Genomic DNA, 18,721 nt, shown 5'->3' with positions numbered 1-18,721 from the left:
TAAAACCTGCAGGACACCGGCCGTCGAGGCCTGGAGTTCCCCTACACCTACTATAGGGGTTACCGCAGCAGATCATCTCATCCTATCCCTAGAAGGTCACCCCGAATGACAATCTTAATATATTCTACCATCTCTATCTCTGCCTCCTGTCTTTTTATTAATGTCATCATCTCCAAAACATACATTAGACTAGGTCTCAGTACCCTCTTACAAATCTTTCCTTTGATGTGTGTTGATGCATGCTCAATCATCCAGGTAAGGAAATCCCCCAAAACTGATTCTGGATTATCATGTTTACTGTAAACCAACACATACATATCAGTATGTAAGATTTGATCATTATCATCCACTGGAGCACAAACTGGGTCTCATCAGGGCTATACAACACAGAGTGAACACAATCCCCACGGATACAGCAGCCAGGGAAGCAAGAATCACTTGGATGTGCGAGGAAACATTTTTCCCACTGAAAAAGTTACGTCCAGATGAACAGAATCAACTTTATGGGCTTTCCTTTCATTCTTGCTACCTGTCACAGAACAAGAATTTATGTTAACTACTAAAACAAAATGTGACACAGATGCTAAAATAAAGACAAAGTTGTAAATTCAATCAGCTGACTGACAGCAGCTTAACATTGGCTAATACTAAGCTAGAGGTCATGTAAAACAAATTAGGCTGTATTAGCCAAACTCTTGTATGTAGTTCAACAAGCAAAGGGAATGTTCTCTTCCAGCTGAGTCATTCAGTAGAACACATGTAGTATGGGATATCTCGCAGGATCTTTTTGGTGAAGTGGAAGTAGATCTTTTTGCTTCGCTCACTGCCCCTACTTCTCCATAACCATGGTTTTAATAGTTTTGCAATTTTCATTAGTTTTTATTTTTATTTAGTTTTGACTTCAGATTTTCAATTTTATATCAGTTTTAATTAGTTTTTACCAATTGTTTGCTAGTTTAGTTTTTATTTTTTTTGAAAATCCTTAGTTTCAGTTTAGTTTTGATTAGTTTCAGTTATAGTTTTAGTTGTGTTTGCAATAATTAAGTGTAACAAAATCCCAGTTTCATCATATCAGTCATTCTGCTTATCCTTGGGTATGTTGCTATTCCAGCTACCATACTGCACCCTGGACAGGTCGCCTGTCTGTCGCAGGGCTAACAAGCAGAGACAGACAACTCACATTCCCACCTATGGGTTCTTTAAATAAATAAATAAATAAATAAATAAATAAAGGCAGATGAACAACCATTGATACCAGGCAACTATAAAATGTATATCTTGGCCCCAATGAGACTATTAACTCTTGCAGCACCGGATGTTCGTAATTTTGGTTCAAGTGAATTGATAAACATTTTGAAGGTAATTGACTCACACAGTTGTGTAGATATCCCAGTCCTGTTGTCTCGGGATGCTTCACGCTGCCTTGCCTGGGGTTAGCTTCTGTTTTCTGGGGATGAGGGTTGAGTGTGCACCTTCTCAAGCTAAGCTAGGTTAGCCTTCTTGTGTGAGCTTTTCAAGTGCACTTTAAGGTTTGTGGGATTTTTTTCCCTTTAGAAATGTCCCTCATAATTTGTCTGTTTCCACTACAAGACACTTGCTTTATCCAAAACACAGTCATATTCAAAGTAATCCCAAATTGGACTCTGGCGCTTTCTTCCGACTTTTCCTGACATGATTCTGCGCGTGGACGGAGCAGCAACACAGACGACTCGACTAACGTACTTGCCACCTGCTGGCATAATGAGACACAGCAAGAAAAAAATCTGTAAACTAAACTTCATTTTCATCCTTGACTCTTGTATGACACGCACACATCAATGAAAACTAAACACATTTTTGCTATAAATTCAGTTAATTTTAGTTAGTTTTGTGAACACTCATTCCAGTTTTAGTTAGTTTTCCTTTTTTTGTTTTTATTTTTATTTCCGTTAACGAAAATGTTTTTTCACTTCTAGTTTTCGTTATTTCGTTCGTTTTCGTTAACGATAATAACCTTGTCCATAACCAACTATTATTGCACCTCTGGGGATGAATGCGGTAGCGCATGTTCCTTGACATGTTCCTTGACATGTTCCTGTATGCCTTTCCCCCAAAGGAAATGATACCAGTAATTCAAGAAAGAGTGTCTCAGCAGTGCCTCTCAGATTCTAGTGGCCCCTTGGTGACCAGCAAAGCTGTGGTATGCAGAGATAATCAGTGTGTTGGCAGTGAGGCCGTCCTCTCTGCAAGACCTCCTCTCTCAGGTCGGAGGGGAGGTGATTCATCCATGCTCAGTACTATGGCAGCTGCATACTTGCCTGTTGAGAGGTCAAACTTGGTAACCAGGTCTTCACCCAAATGTGGCGGCAAAAATTTAGAGTGCTGGGGCTTCATATACTAGAGGCTTGTATGCATACAAACAACAGAACTTTGAGCAATGGACCAGAACCGACGCATTCTCCCATTCCAGTGATCTATTGTGGATGTTTTAAAATTCCTGCAGGAACTGCTGGATAAAGGTCTTACCTTTTCTATCATTAAATTTTTTTGACATCTCTATGTGCTAATCATAATTGCTTTAATGGGGGTCACGGCAGGTATACAGCGCACCAACTGAATCTTTAAGTCTGTATATATGAAGTTCCTTTCATATAAGACCGCGTTGCTTCTTGCTTTGGGTTCTACAAACTTTGCCTTCTTGCACAGAGTTTTCTGTTGGCCTCAGAGTTATACTATGTACGAATGTAACATTTACCTAAGGTTATTCCTGTGGCTTGTAGCTCTGTGAAATTTAAGCTTCTGAGTTTTTGCTTCCTTCCTTTGGCTTCTGAAGAACAGAGGAGGCTGCTTTTCCTCTGTCTGGTGTGAGTACTGAATATATACATTGACTGCACTCAGAATGTGTGTTTATCTGACCAGTTGATTGCCTGTTTTGCTAATCCAGCCAGTAGTAGAGCTCTGTCTAAACAGAAGCTCTCCCAGTGGATTATGAAGGCTTACTGGCATAACGCTCCAAGAGTCTCTCTTTGCCTCGGGGTGTGAGAGCACATTTTATTTATTATTATTGTATTATTTTAGGTATTTATTCTGTTATGTTGCCCGGTCTTATAATAAAATACACCTTGAGGCGACTGATGATTTGGGGCTAAATAAATAACGCTGAATTGAATATGAGGTAATGAATGAGAATTGGGAAATTCAGGGGCTCTTGTTAAAGGGGTCATTGTGGATGATATTTATGCTGCAGCTAGTTGGTCATCACTGCAAACACGTTCAATTCTATCACTTAGAAGTGATCGCTCATTCATTACCTTATTTTGTCCTTTCTGCTTAGTCTACAATGCACTAGGTCCCACTTAGGTCTGGTGGCTGCTTTCTGGGGCTGTATATATTTCCCACACTATATGTGTTGTAGTAAGTAAAATGACTGAAAAGGAACAAAGTGTGATGTCTGTAACTTCTGTTCCCTCAAGGAGCAGAACGAGGTACACTTTCAGGATACTCCTCTGTGTAGCATAGCTCAGTGAAGGGCAGCTACAAAACTGAGGGATGACTGCGATGACAGGGTTGTGTAAGTCTGGGAAGAGCTGTGCATATGTCATCACATCATCTGCCTTAAAGGTGTGAATACATGTGTCTTTAGCCAGGGCATGCAGGGGTGTGATAACCCACAATATACAGTATGTGTTTTACCTCATTGATGTCTAGGGATGGGTACCGGTATCCGGTGCCATGATGGCACCGGTTCTGACATAAACGGTAGTAACCAGACCGAAAAGCAGCGCACATTTCGGTGCTTTATTTCGGTGCTTTTTTTCCCTGAGATGTGATACACTTTGAATTCTAGCCAATCATTTTACGTTTCCGGGGATAGTAGGCGGGTCCAGGTACGTACGTTCTTTTAGAGCAGAGCTACAGATTAAAAACGCCCAAGGCGAAGCGGTCAAAAGTCTTGCTGTACTTCACAGCAAAAGATGCAAACTCAGCAGCTGCAACAAGTGCTTTAAGGTGATACTGTGGAAAGGAGGTAACACCTGAAATCCGATGAAACACCTGGCGACGCATAGCGTTTTTTTTAAAAGCCGAAAAATGCGCCGTATTTGATAGCTTGCTGCGAGACCTCACACCGAGCGCATCTGCTGCAGGTGTGGTGCCTGTTATCGGACGAAGAGTTTGCAACATCCCCCAAAAAGCTGAAGAGTAGAGTCCTGGCCCCTAGCCCTGCCAGTGTAGCAGAAATGATGAGGATGATGATGCAGCAGCAGCCGTTCTTCTCTGCATGAGTAGCTTAATGTTGTTCGTGTGTAATTTACGTAGAGTAGGCTAACCACGTTATTACATTAATGTATCTAAGGTCAACTAGCAAACACCATCATAGCTACATGCGGCTGTCTTCTTGTTTGATGGCAGATACTCCCTTCAGCCTGGACAAAAAGGCTAAAATGACCAAATAAAAAGTGGGAAACAGTTAAACATGAGAAGTTTTTGGACAAAGTTTTTGTTTTTTCCATTGTTTAAGCTGCTTCCAGCCAAGAGTGATACCATATATGCCCTATAGCTGCAGAAAAGGCTAACATTGTTATCTTTTTACAAAAAAACAGCTGAACATGAGAGGTTTTTGGACCAATTTTGTGTTCTCCATTCTTTAAGCACCGGTTCGAGCACCGTTTAAGCACCGGCACCGTTTCAAAAGTACCGGTTTGGAACCGGTATCAGATAAAACCTAAACGATACCCATCCCTATTGATGTCCTACAAGGAACAGAAGCTATAGACATTAACACTTTGATTTATTGCTTTTTTATGTGTGCTAGTTCCGTTTTTAATATTACCGGTACTGGTTTTATGTTGTAATCTAGATAAAGGAATCTAAAACTGGAATTTAACGTAACTTTGAATTCCAGAGTCTGAGTCATAAAATCAAATAGAATATGCCATTTAACCATCATTAGGGTTTAAACCACTGGACTGTCAAAGTTTAGTTCTGTCATGGTCCTGGGTCGGTGACCCAGCGCTTTAAGTTTATTATTATCATTTTTCTAGTTTATTCTGATTTTGTATTTGTTCTTAGGGTTTGAGTTGTGTGTTTTTTATCATCCCTACCTGTGTCTCTCCTCTGTGTTCTGTTCGGGTCCCCAGTAGGTTGTGTAAAACAGTCTGTGAGTTTCCTGTTTTACTTTGTAGGTTTGTGTCTCGTTATGTCCATTAGTTCCAGCTGTGTCCCCGCCTGTCTGCCATTTCCTAATTACCTGGTGTGTGTAGTTATACTGCGTGTCTGCCTGTGCTCCTCGTCGTGTCGTCTGTGTTCATTCCCTATGTTTCTCTACGTCTCCATGTTCTGCCATCTTCATCTGCCATCTCTGAGTTTCTCCCGCTGACCTTATGTTCCAGGTTTGTTTGTTAGTTTCACCCAGTTTAGGTTTATGTTCAGTCCTGCCCTCACTTCTGTTATTTTCACTGTAAATAAACCTCCACTCGCATCTCCATCACCGTCTGCATCTTGGGTCCTCATTTATTCATCACACGACTGCTGCCTCAGTCGTGACAAGTTTACAGAAATCAATATCTACTGCTTAGTTTTTGTGGCTGTGATATTGTTAGCTTTAGGTTCTGAAGATAAAATATAAAAGACTGAAACAATAATGAACAAAAACATTTAGACCAAGCCAGGCAGCATGTCAGATATGTCTGCTTCTATAGCCTTCCTCAGCTCTCAGTGGCACTGATGTTCACACAAGAGAAACAAATCGTTTAAATCAAAGTACATAAGCCTGCCTGTATTCTCTTTGTACTTCTGGCTTCCTGTCTGTATTTTATAGTCCTTCTGCTTCAATCTGTCTTTATTCATCGCACATATATTGTTCACCTCTCTATCTATATCTACAGCTTGTGACGAAAGCGCAGCCCAGAGCAAGGGATGACACATGGGAAGGAGGAGATGATCCACTGCCTATTCTTTCCCCTCTAACGCTCCCTCTCTCTTTCTTCCTCCACCCTTTGTGTCACGTCTTCTGTGCCCATTTATCTGGAGAAATTGGCAAAAGACTCAGGACATACACAAATGAACAACTACATAGCATAGCTGCCTTGTAATGTGAAAGTTTTCCTGGCATGCTTAATGTGGAGAAGAGTAGGGAATTAACGTTTAACTTGGGTTTATATGTCCCCCGATCACTCAATATGGGTTAGAAGTGCTGTCCAGAAAAAATGACCCAGTTTCCTAAGCTTTGTAGCTTTGCCTGCCACCACCATGACCTGGGCTGGAAAACAGTTTGATTAAAAGATCCAAACGGGGTGTGTTAATGGGTGGGTTATAAGGACACAGTGTACCCCTTCTGCAATCAACAGGAATTTTCTGTCATAAAAATAGTTTTTACATTTTGTCCTTTTTTCTCTCTATTTCCCTCTTAAACCCACAGGTTTGCTTACAAAACTGTTTTGTGGAACTACAACAACTTTTGCTGACTTCCCTATAAGGGACACATAAAAACAGAAGACTTTAAAACATGTACTAAGATTCAGAGTCAAGAAACTGGTGTTTAGTTTAGAAAGGAAACAACAGAGAGACTTTTGAAGTAAGAAACTAATTTGAACACTTGTTTCTCACAACAAAAAGTTAAAGTGCTTCCTAACATTCACATTTCTCTTTTCTACTTGAAACTTTGCGCATGTTCAGGTCAATGAACATGCGCAAGGATATGGTTAACAATATTCTCTGTTTTTCTTGTACTGATTGTGTATTATAATACAGTTGCTAACAATGTTGCCCAGGCTTTGGATGTTATTTCATTAGAGAAATAATAGCAATTTGACAAGTAAATCACTTTTAAACTGTTTTGAGTCGTTGTGCCTTAAAATTACCACCCCATCTTACCTCCAGAATGTCAATGAGAACATTCTCCTCTGGCTGCTTGGTGCTGCGAACATTTTCCAGGACGATGGAGTAGTAGACGCCTTCGGGATCTGACTGGTACAGGTTGTATGTGTCTGACTGGTACCACTCCTGGAGGGCGAGGAAGACCTGGTTCTCATCTGTGCTCACTATCTGAACATCCTAGAGAATGAAACAGAAAAATTAGTGAGAAAAAGAGAAAAAGAGAAAAGAAGCGTAAAAGAAGCAAACTGAATAAAGAGAATAAAGGGGATGGAATAACAAAGTAAGCTCAGAGAAAGAAAAGAGAAAATAAGGTAATAATGACAGATAATGAATACAAGAGAAATGACTGACAAAGAAAATGAAAGCAAGTAATGACAGATGGAGAGAAGACAGAAAAAAGAAACTGAATAAAGAAAAGAAAGGAGAGTGAGAATAGATAAATCAGTAACAGAAGCAAGTGTAATTCATAGAACTTTGACAGTGATTTACAGCAAGCCAGGGAACATAATCGGATAAATACAAATGTAGAGTGAGGAAAAAACTCAACAGAAAACGGGGGAGATGACGAATAAGGGTTCTACCCACTGAACACTGTTTCCTGGAGTGTAGAATACCGTTAGGTGTATCTGACAAAGCTCTTGAGACTCTGATGAAAATGGTTTCATCACTCATGAAAGACTGTAATGAAGGATCAAAGAGCAATTCAGCACTTTCTCTCTATTAGTGATTACATTAACATAACATTTGGAGATGAAGCCAAGAAGGTGTGTCTATAATCACTGACACTCTTCCATCTTGTTTATGAAAAACACTCAAGCTCAATTACCCTTAGATTTATGGTGGTGGTTCAAGTAATAGCAATATTGAAAGCCATATGCTGATCTTCATATTCATAAAGGTACTCTTTCTGAGTCACTCAGCAGCTTTCTGCAAATTGCCACAGTGCTGATTATGGACGGATGCTGTGTGAGGACCCATGGTGACACATTTGAAAGGACTGGGTACCTTTTAGCTTAATTTTTTTACTATGCAGAATTAACATTGTGACCTGAAAACCACTAATGCTTCCCTGAAAGTAAAAAAAGCTGTTCGATTTTTGAACAACAGAACTGTGAGCAATAGAAGACTTAACTTAAACACTTGTAAACACAAAGCTTTTAAACAGGACACATGGTATGGTCTTATAAGAGACTTGAGTCTTTTGCCATTTATGGCAATGTCAGCACACCTATTGTACCACAGTGTGAGATTGGTGCAAAAGTGTTAAGCAGCTTATTAAATACAGCCGTATTTGTTACTCTGGGATTGGGAAGAGACAATGTTTGTATATAAAGAATTATTCTTCTTTTATTTATTAAGGGACAAAGGTTAGCCAAGCCTACCTGGCCAAGTGTGGAAAATGTAATTGTATTGCATTTGTAACCAGTGCCTGTCTTGTGAAATCTAAAAATTGACATTAGTTCAAATGTAGCTGTTACGGTTGTTGATATGGCTAGGAGACGCTGCCTGTGGGAGAATGCTGTTGTTTCCCTTTCCCCCTTCCTGTCCCGTCTTTCAGGTTCTGGGTGCCGCAGCTGAGTAGCGTTACGGCTCGTTAGCCACGGGATCAAACCGTGGGCCTTCCAGCGACTGGTTTATGCGCGGTTACACTCTTTTCCCGTGTTCTTCCACTATTCCGAGATAAGGTTGCACGTCTGGCCAGTGGCTACCCCGGGCTAAAGGGGACAGGGCGTAACGGTAGCACAGTGAACACAGTCTCTCTCCTTTCATCTCAAACAGCATTCTGTCCCACAGCCCCTCACCTTTTTGCATCTATCCTTCAAATCACTGCCAACTTGTGGCTGCAGTTGACTATTGACAGTGCAAGCAGTCTCGACTCTGCTTTACTAAGGGGGCATCGGAATCTGTGTTTGGCCAGATTCAGGTGCGTGTCCATATCCCATTAAGAATGGCTTTAACTTTTCAAGTTCAAATGCAAGCAGCGTTTTGTGGCTGTTTGTGCATGGTGGACAAATCTCCCCTCTTTGATGGGGAATTAATGGGAAACAGAGATGATGCCTCTGCTTTCACTGTTCTGAGGGAACAGTGAAAACAGTTACCAGAACAGAACTAGGACTAGTAATTAAACAAGCACACAACGATACCTCAGCTTTCTTTGTACTAACCATCTTGGTCAACATGTGTGATGCAGATGAGTTGGGAGTAGTGTGAAAAGCACATCAGCAAGAAAAGCCTTGATGGTGGAGGGAAACCATCAGCTCCTGCTAAATCCTTCTTTATAAAACAGTCAATTTAAACAAATAAGGGGGTTTCACATCTTGTATTTGTTTACAATTCCATATTCACACTTATCAATGTCACACAATGCTTAAACCTATTAATTCAGATGTCATTTTAAAAATGTTATAAATACATTTATGCTTTTTAAAATTAAGATTTAGGTCTTTTTCTGAGCTAAATAGTGGTACCCTACTGAAGCTTAAAGAGAATATAAAGTATTTAAAATGGGCTCAGTTTCAAACTTCTGCAAATAGACTAATGTGACTAATGGGGAATATTTTTCTGCAGGAGTACTTTTACTTTTTGAACCTGAAATCCCAAACTTTTGTGTCTTGAGGTGTTGTCATAATGTTTTCCTACTTTGGCTTGATAAATGGCTCTGAAAGAAATTCCTCCAGCAATTCTCATTGTCAGCAAATGGAATATATTTGGGTGACAAATACAGAAGTAATATTTTACAATTCTTCAGCCGGGAAGGAGTGCAAAGAGGTGAAGATGTCCAGAAAGAGTCTTTCAGCATTTATTAAAGAATATCAAACAGGCAGCACGAGACAGATTAATCTGGTCTAACTTCCCTTATTAAACAGGCAACTCATTCCAACTCTAAATTAATGAGGCATACAGCAAAGTACAAGCTCTTTTTTATTGAGACACATAAGATTGGTGTCTGTGTGAAATTGGCTGTGTGTTAGTTGGACAGAGACTATCTACGAAGTGCAACATCAAACGGCACAATACCTAAATATTCAACTGTAACTTCACTTTTTCTGTATACAGCCCATCTCTGCTGGTTCCACCTGTCCCCAGTTACTTCCCCGTGTCCTTTTTAGTCCTGGCTTTGCCTCACAGTCCTCGTCTAGATTTCTGTCATTTGTCTATTGGACTTTTGAGTTCTTCTGGACTGTCTTATATGCTTTTTCAGCTCAGTTACGTTTGTTTTTGTGGTCATTCTTATTCCTGCCAGTGTCTGTTAACTCAAAACCAATTAGTCTTTATTAACATCTACAGACTTCTGGCACTGCTCATGCATTAACATGAGAGACTGCTGCTCAAATTACACAAGACTGTGGCAATGGCAATCAGTAAGTTAAACATTTAACCATAAAACAATGTCAAAATGCCTAATCAGCAAATCAAGTTGCCAACACTCAACCAAAAACCATCAAAGAATATAACTATTATATGATGAAAGTAGAACATCGTTTGTTATGCTGCACGTTCCAGGCAGATATATTGTCATTCCTGTATAACACATTACCATGCAACACTGCCTCTAAATGAAAAAATAAATGAGCAGTCTTCATAATGACACCATCATGTTTCAGTTCAAACACAAATATTCCACCTCATTTACTTCTCCTTGCATCTTCAACTCCATATACCTTTTCTCTCTTTCTTCTTCTATTCCAGTCCTCCATTAAAGCCCTGCGCTGCAGCCTGTTTTTGGCTGACAGTTCATCTGAGGCAGCAGTATGGAGCTTGGGAGGAGTTGGAACTGAAAAATGTCTAAACTTTAGCTTCAGATACCTTTTTAACATTCAGAGATAGTCCTCCACCTACCAGAGGGACTAAAAAACAACACAAAAAGAAGAAAAAAAACAATCATACACCAACATCAGGGACTGGTGGGGTGACAATGTAAATATATGCAGACAGTATTCATGGAAATGCTTGGGTGGAAGACCTCAATTTAGTGGCCAAACAGAGTAGGAAGGAAAAGAATATCCTATGACTCAACTCAGGAATCGGATGTGATAAAGATGGAAAAAAGCACTGTTGTCTCAATATAGGTAATGGTTATTAAAAAGGGAAACACATGAGCATATTTAATGGCCTGAGATACTATGTCCCACATTTCTTTTCATCAATAAATCCTTATTGTAACAAGGATACATGCAATCTTAATTGTCTTTTAAATTTTTAACACAAAAACAAAAAGCAGAATTGGTGAACAAAAAAAAAAAAAAAAGCCCAAAAGCCTCTTTAAAAAAAAGAAAAAAGAAAAAAAAGATAGTTACGAAACAGATTGTACCAGAGAGGCACCAATTACAATTCTCTTGGACATTCCCATCTCCCCCCCCCCCCCCCCCTTTTTTTTTTTTTTTTTTAAATGCGAGATCTGCTGATAGAAACAAAAAAATAATTTCCTAAGTATGTAGAAGAAAAATGTACAATTTTTCACTGTAAATTTTTAGTTTCATCATAATTAAACTTTGCGATTTTCCCCAAACTACAGTAATTTATAGGATCTTTTTGCAAATAACAGAAAAGAGGAGCAAATACTAAACTGAAAATGTATTGGTGTACATCTACAATTACCTGCAATATTTTACATTCTCTAAATAAGGGGCAGACAGAATTGAGGCAGGTCAAATTTTCTTGCGTTTCACGCGTGCGCAGTACTGGAAAGTAAGCGTTTTTGGTCGTTTCAATGTGGGCACACAACTCTGTGAAAATGATTGAAAACACTAGTGTGGATGCGTAGCGTTTTCAGACGAACGCTGTTTTCAAATCTATCCGGGCTAGTGTGGACGTAGCCTTAGTGGGTTACCATGTGGCTGTGAGTGTCCTTTCCACACTCACGTGCTTGATTTGCCTGCCTGATTGTGTGAGGCTGATCTGCCAGTCAACGATCAAGAATTCTGGAAATTGGCAGATTCTGGTCCCTTGTGGTGGGTGAAACTCTTGAAGTGGCAACCACTAGAGCTGAAAAATGAAGCAATTACAGAACTAATAGTTTCTCAGGTTCCCACTTGAGGCTTGTACTCATAGACTCCCATGTCAAAAAAACCCCCAAAAAACAAAACACAGCCCCCCCCTCCATTAAAAAAAACATTATCTGCTTAATATGTAGAGTAAAACCTCTTTACTCTAAGCTAGTAAAATACCTGAAGATTTTCATGAAATTAAATCTGCCATACGCTATAATATTAAAGTTCATTTGATGATCTGAACATTTTAGAGTAATAAATATGAAACTAGAAAGCAAAAATTTCATAAGAAATTTTAAGTGTGCCTATGCCGCTGCTAATCAGTGTAGTTTGCCATTCATACGGCTACAGAGAGCAAAACTCAGCAGAGCACCCATTGTCCACCATGAACTATGGTAAAACCAAACACCGTTCGCTCCTCACAGATGACAGCTTACAGTTTTGTGTAAAGATGAGGTGACTTTGTACAGCCCCGATTTGCAGATGTTGTGCAGAGAGGTTCATGAGCAGAAGTCCCATTGTACCACGGCAGACCTGACAATGTTTGCGTTCATGCAAACATTGTCGGGTCTGCCGTGGTACAATGGGACTTCTGCTTTGAAGCATTACGTTATGGACCACTTTTCACACATGGTTGGTGTACCCACACAGCCGGCTGTAGCTTTTCAACTCACAGCCCAACACACACCCAAAAAAAAGCCGAGAGAGCACAGACTTTACACCCGTGGGTCCACCTCCCCTGCAGCGGCACTGCAGACCACGCCCCGCCACACACATCAAACACGTAAAATAAATATTTATGCACTTTTGCATTTACTTTTTTTTTTTTTTTTTAACACAGTGTTCTGAATGATTAACAATGGTCTACAGCCAATCTTGTGTGTTGTTATACAAATTTTGGTTGTAAGATTCAGATAACTATTTAATAAAAGCTAAATATTTTATATGAGAGTAAGAAAGAAAAGTATATCTTTGTGTCCCCCTTTCCCTGTTAATGCCCTACCTGGCCCCCTGGCAAAAGCTTTGCTAGATCCGCCCCTGCACAGTTACCAGCTGTCAGCTACACAGAAAAGGATCCTGGTGTTATTTGTCTCTCAGAAACAGTTCATAACTTCCCTTTAACTCATTCATGTCACCTAAAAGGTAAACCTGTTCCTCCATCACCAGTTCAGCTCTGATGATTCAGTAAGGACATCTCATGGTTAGGACCAGCCCTTTTTTCAGCTGTGGCTCCAGCAAACATCAGCTGATACTAGAAATTAAATCAAATGAATTCTAACAACAGCTGATCAAGCTTAAACATGCTGCCTCACTGAAAGCCAAGCCCAGGTGCTTTTTAGCAAAGTGGCGCTAGCCGTGCTAGCTAGCCAGCTAGCAGCAACATTGTAAGATAACGGTTGCTAATATGGGATGTCTTGATAAAACGAGCAGCATTTTGTGACCTAGAAACACGAATAAGAGGAATATAAAAACGAGGTGGCAGCCGCCATTGTTTCACTCGGTAGAGGAGTGCTATGAATTGTGGGATATGGAGTTTTCCACCAAGCATACGCCCTTTCGCTTACCGTAAGTATTCAATGGTTCGCGCAACCTTAAAACTTCCAATGGCTCCTGAAAGCAGCGACGCTGTGCGCGCCGTTGATATTGTCGTCATTACGGTAATCCAAATAAGGGTAGACAGGCCGTACCACTCCCGGCATACCACTAGAGAGAGCCAACACACCACAAATGAAGTCTGTTTCTATGGGGCCAAAAGATGAATCTTTCCCAATTTGCACTAAAATCTAAATATTTAAAAAACTATAAAAGTCATAAACATAGTCATAGCATACTAGTCCAGACCCAGCCGCACAAAACGATACAACATATGTAACCCTTGTCTCAAAACTGTGCGACAGATAAGTGTGGGAAAATTTTCACGAAAATATTAATATTTAAAAACTATAAAAGTCATAAACACCAAAAGTCATAGCACACCATTCCAGATCCAGCCGCACAAGATGTTATAACATATGTGAACCTTGTCTCAAAACTGTGGGGCGAGTTACGCGTTGAAATTTTAGGCGGAAGATTGAGAATAAGAATAATAAATCCGACGAATAGTAATAAGTGTGCCTCTTGGCATAGGCACACTTAAAAAAGGAAGGAAGAGGGAAAATATTCTTTCACAGCAGTGTATTTCACTGTGTACTTGATCCAAACTCAGCACAGTGCTAATAACACTAGAAAGGCAAAGGCAGAACACTATAATGAGAAGGTGCAGAATGTAAAGCTCAATTTACATTTACATTTACACATGAAAGAAAACTGTCTGGGTGCACATCCTGAAAAATCTACCAACCCTGTGTGGAGCAAAAACAAACCACAAGAATGAGTGAAAATAAGGATCCCCTGACTTTAAATTGCACACACTAGCAGAAGGACGCATAGAATAAAATGAGGAAATTGTAAAAGTGAAAGATGTTTTCGTACATCTTGTTTTACATTTAGGTGAAAGAGACAGCAGGTTTTAATGTTATCAGACAACATTCACTATTAAAGGCATAAGACTGACCATCAATCATCTCACCCTTGCATATCCTAAGTCCTTTGTTTTGGATTTTCACAGCGACTTATGCATTGTGTGCTCTGACTGCCTTGCTTCAGCCGTGCCTCCTAAAAGTTTTCTTTCCATACGTTGATGTTTACAGTCTATAGTAAAAGTACAGTAACAGAAAAAGAGAAAAAGGTTTAACAGTAATCACTTATAATCATGTAGCCAGGATCGGTGTACAAGCCTGTGACCACAGTGACTATATGGATCACTGAGAAGAATAGCTGAGAAGTCTTACAAAGGCAGGACAACCATGTTGGTCATGTTACACTTGCCAAATACGTCATTCCTTGATTTTTTTCCTTGTCTTACCTTTTCAGGCAGCCATTCAGAAACATACAACAGGAGCTCTAAATGGTTACCATTGTGATGAAGTACACTATAGTGCCAAAAGGATTCACTCAAATATCCAAATAATTGAATTCAGGTGTTTCAATCACTGCCATGGCCACAGTTGAATAAAATCAAGCAGCTATGGACTGATTCTTATATAGCGCTTTGCTATTCTCCCAGAGTAATCAAAGCGCTCTGTACAACGTCCCACATTCACTTTCTTCTAAGCTTTTAGTGCCTCCTAGCTAACATTCATACTCCAATGGATGGATCGGAGAGCAACTTGGGGTTAGTATCTTGCACAAGAATACTTGGCATGGCCTGCTGTACTTCCTGAGCTACAGCCACCCAGCAGCTAGGCATATGCTCAGAAGCGTAGTGGTCACATACAATCACAGAGTGGGGTCAGCAGATGCTGAGACACAATCCCTCCTCTCACCTCACCTAACACATCTTCCCCCTTTCTCTTTGACCAACAGTACCACAGTTTCCACTGGCACCCTGTTGGCCATCAGGGTGGAAACTGAATTGAAAACATGAGTGTCTTAAATTGAATTTCAGGCCACATGCTAAAAGCAAATGCTTGGTTGACGTGTGAAGGAGATTTATAAACTTCAATTACTTATGCCAGTTCTCAATACTCCTGCCAGTGGCTCATGTACAATTATTTCAGACATCTTTCTGACAGATTATACTCCATCACTGTCCCATTTCCTACAGTAACATCACTGAGCCTTGGTCAGAATGGTGCGAGGAACGTCTTGCTCATTTAATTAACGGAAAAAAAAAAGGACAACATCTGATGCCAGATTTCCCCCGGCAGTCAGCTGTGACATAATAGCCTCTTCAGTGGGCTCACCCTCTCTCAGCAGCTTTGAGCTCATTCCCTTTCACACTCTAACAGATCCCATTAATCACATTAAAATCCCCATCATGCCCCGTGGACATTACTGAATTCAGTAAAGAGGTCTTTGATACAGTCGGCCCACACATTTCAGCTTTCTAAAAGATTTAACTGCTTTAAGATCTCATCCAGCTGTCTTACACATACCTCTTAAAGATAAAATCAATTCTTAGTAATTATAAACACTCACTCAAAATGCTTTCAGGTCAAGCTTTTATTTCCAAATACTGAAAAATTAGCTGTCATGGGTCACAGAGTTTTGACTGTTGTCCTGATGTGGAAAAGTCAGATTATTTTTTAAGATATTATTTTTATTTCACATTTATTATGTACTGCTTCTTCACTGCAGCATTCTGCCTCTGCAGCAGAACACACCCTTGCAATCCTGAAATGTGGTATCGGCAGCCACAAGTGTTTCTATGGACTTCTGGCTTCACAATGCCATTGACAGCTCCTGAGATTGTTTGATTTTCATTTTATTCAGCTCAGCTTGTACCTGGTAATACAGATGCATATAGGATTCTTATACATCCTATTGTCTGTGAAGGTTCTCAGTCATCCAGGTCATTGTAGTCAAAGGAGCTTGCAAAGAAAAGCGTCTGGACTTCTTTAAGTTACTTGAAGACGTTTCACCTCTCATCCGAGAAGCTTCTTCAGTTCTAAGGTCAAATGGTGGAGAGTCCCAGATATAAACCTAGTGGGAGTATCCCCCCACAGAGGGACAAAAGGACCCCCTGATGATCCTCTGATCGCCTGAGCCAAGGTGTGAAACTGGGTGTGGGTCCCAATCAGCCAGAGTTTCGGGTGAGTTCATTGTGAAACCTGGCCCCACCTTATCATGTGAATTCCTGAGGTCAGATGGCCCAGGATGTAAGTGGGCGTTAAAGCATCTGGGAAGGGAACTCAAAACTGGATTATAGATGGCAGACAGTTGGTGTCGTAAACCACTGCCTCTGTTCAAAGATGGTCGCTCACAGTGGACATAGATGGCTTCTTTCACTCCTCTTTCAAACCATCTGTCCTCTCTGTCCAAAATGTGAACATTGGCATCCTCGAAAGAGTGACCTTTGTCCTTAAGATGCAGGTGGCCAGCTGAGTCTTGTCCTGTGGAGGTGGCTCTTCTGTGTTGTGCCAAGCGCTCTCCACCATTTGAGCTTAGAACTGAAGAAGCTTCTCGGATGAGAGGTGAAACGTCTTCAAGCAACTTAAAGAAGTCCAGACGCTTTTCTTTGCAAGCTCCTTTGACTATACATCCTATTCTGTCCCCTGCGTGCGTGGTTCTGTTACACGAAGTGACAGAAAGCTAAACATATGCAGCAGGCACTGAAAGCGTTAAATGATGAGTCAGACGTGGAAGTAAAGTTGAGGGCTGTTTACTTGTTTGTCTTCACCAATGTACATCTTACAGTGCTTTCCCAGAACTTGTGAAACTACAAAAATACAAAAAAGAAATATGCTCAATGAAAATAAAGAATTATGCACAAGCCAAGCCACAGAAAAATTCACTTGACCGTAGTCTCCAAGCTAACCACTAGGAGATGCTAAAATGCTCAATGTGCACATAACATCCCATTTAACTGACTAAGTCTTGCACCCTCTCATATCTAAAGACATTAGAGTCATAATAAACTATTCATATATCATATAATGAGAAATTTATAAGAAGAAAAACTGGAATAATGGAGCAGCAGCACAAGGACGTTTAGCCCACAGCTGACCTTGTGTTTGGAATAGGTGGTTCTGACAGTTATTTGTCTAGAAAACCCTATGCTGGCAACAACAGCGTGAACTCTTGAACTCATGGACATCACCAGATGCTGGGTTTCCTCCTTTTTTTATGTTCTGCCAGGCCTTTACTGCAGCTACTTTCAGTTGCTCTTTGTTTGTTGGCCTTTCTGTCAGAAGTTTAGTTTTCAACAAGTGAAATACTCAGTTGGGTTGAGATGGGGTGACTGACCTAGCCAATCGAGAAATTTCCACTTCTTTGCTTTAATAAACTCCTGGGATGCTTTGGCCGTATATTTTAGGTCATTGTCCGTCTGTATTATAAAACACTGCCCAATCAATTTGACTGCACTTAGCTGGATTTGAGCAGACAGTTTGTCTTACCTCAGAATCCACTCCGCTGCTTCTGTCCTGTGTTACATCATCAATAAACACTAGTGTCCCAGTGCCACTGGCAGCCATGCACACCCAAGTAAGCAGACTGCTTCCGTAGGACCTACTAGGCACCAACAAGACATTGTCTGGTCAATGATACACTGATAGTTAAACAAAGTGTTAAAATACCCAGAAACATGATCACATACCGAGTGGCCAGAGGAGAAGGAAGCAGAGCAAAAAGGGAAAATTATTACCTGTGATTTCGCACCCCAGAAAGGTGTGTGTGTGTGGTTGTGTGTGTGTGGTTAATCCATCACTTGGGTCAGGTCTCACAGGACAGAGTAAAACTGCTTTCTCTGATGGCCTCTGCATTTTTTATCTGCCAACCTTTCAATTATTCACAGTGGAAAAACATGGAAACACTTCCCCTTACTCACACACACACACTTTCTCCTCATCTTCCCCCTTCAGTCTCTCTCTCACCAGCCTGTCTGTTTCTTTGCCCTGACACCCCACCCCATGTCGCTCGACCTAAAAGCTTCGCAAAGCGTGACCTATCTGCTCACCCAAGTAAGAGGACACATGTAGAGAGACAGAGGGAGCGATGAGCATGAGAGTAACTAGGGCATATTTTATCTAAACAGATACTTACACACTTATACACAAACTAATTTATCCACTGGCTTCCCATTACAGCAGATCCCCAGATGTGTGTGTGTGTGTGTTTGTCTGTGTAATTCAATTCCTTTCACCTTAAGGATCACGGAAATTGTGGAGCTCTTGGTGCTGAAGTAGCCAGACAATTCAGGTTATAAAATTTCTCTAAGTGGTGGGCTTAGTAAAAGTAAATCTGAGAGTATGTGGGGATGTATTTTACGTATTTGTGTTGCTAAACACCTTGCATAAGATTATCAGTGACAGACTAACAATCGCAGTGTCTGG

The 18,721-nt window shown here is 40.5% G+C and overlaps 1 protein-coding gene across 6 annotated transcripts in view; it reads right to left on the bottom strand.

The window, feature by feature from the left end:
- sorcs2 (sortilin-related VPS10 domain containing receptor 2) overlaps nt 1-18,721 on the bottom strand; it is a 393,875-nt gene that overhangs the window by 53,270 nt on the left and 321,884 nt on the right. For all 6 annotated transcript variants that reach the window (XM_085154789.1, XM_085154790.1, XM_085154791.1 and 3 more), the window contains one exon: nt 6,853-7,032. In XM_085154789.1, coding sequence (XP_085010915.1) covers nt 6,853-7,032 — 180 coding nt within the window. The remainder of the gene's footprint in view (nt 1-6,852; nt 7,033-18,721) is intronic.

The sequence above is a fragment of the Neolamprologus multifasciatus genome, chromosome 3, assembly GCF_963576455.1.
Source record: "Neolamprologus multifasciatus chromosome 3, fNeoMul1.2, whole genome shotgun sequence".
NCBI classification, from domain to species: Eukaryota; Metazoa; Chordata; class Actinopteri; order Cichliformes; family Cichlidae; genus Neolamprologus; species Neolamprologus multifasciatus.
Note: the sequence above shows the minus strand (reverse complement) of the source record. Positions and strands in the feature narration are given on the sequence as shown.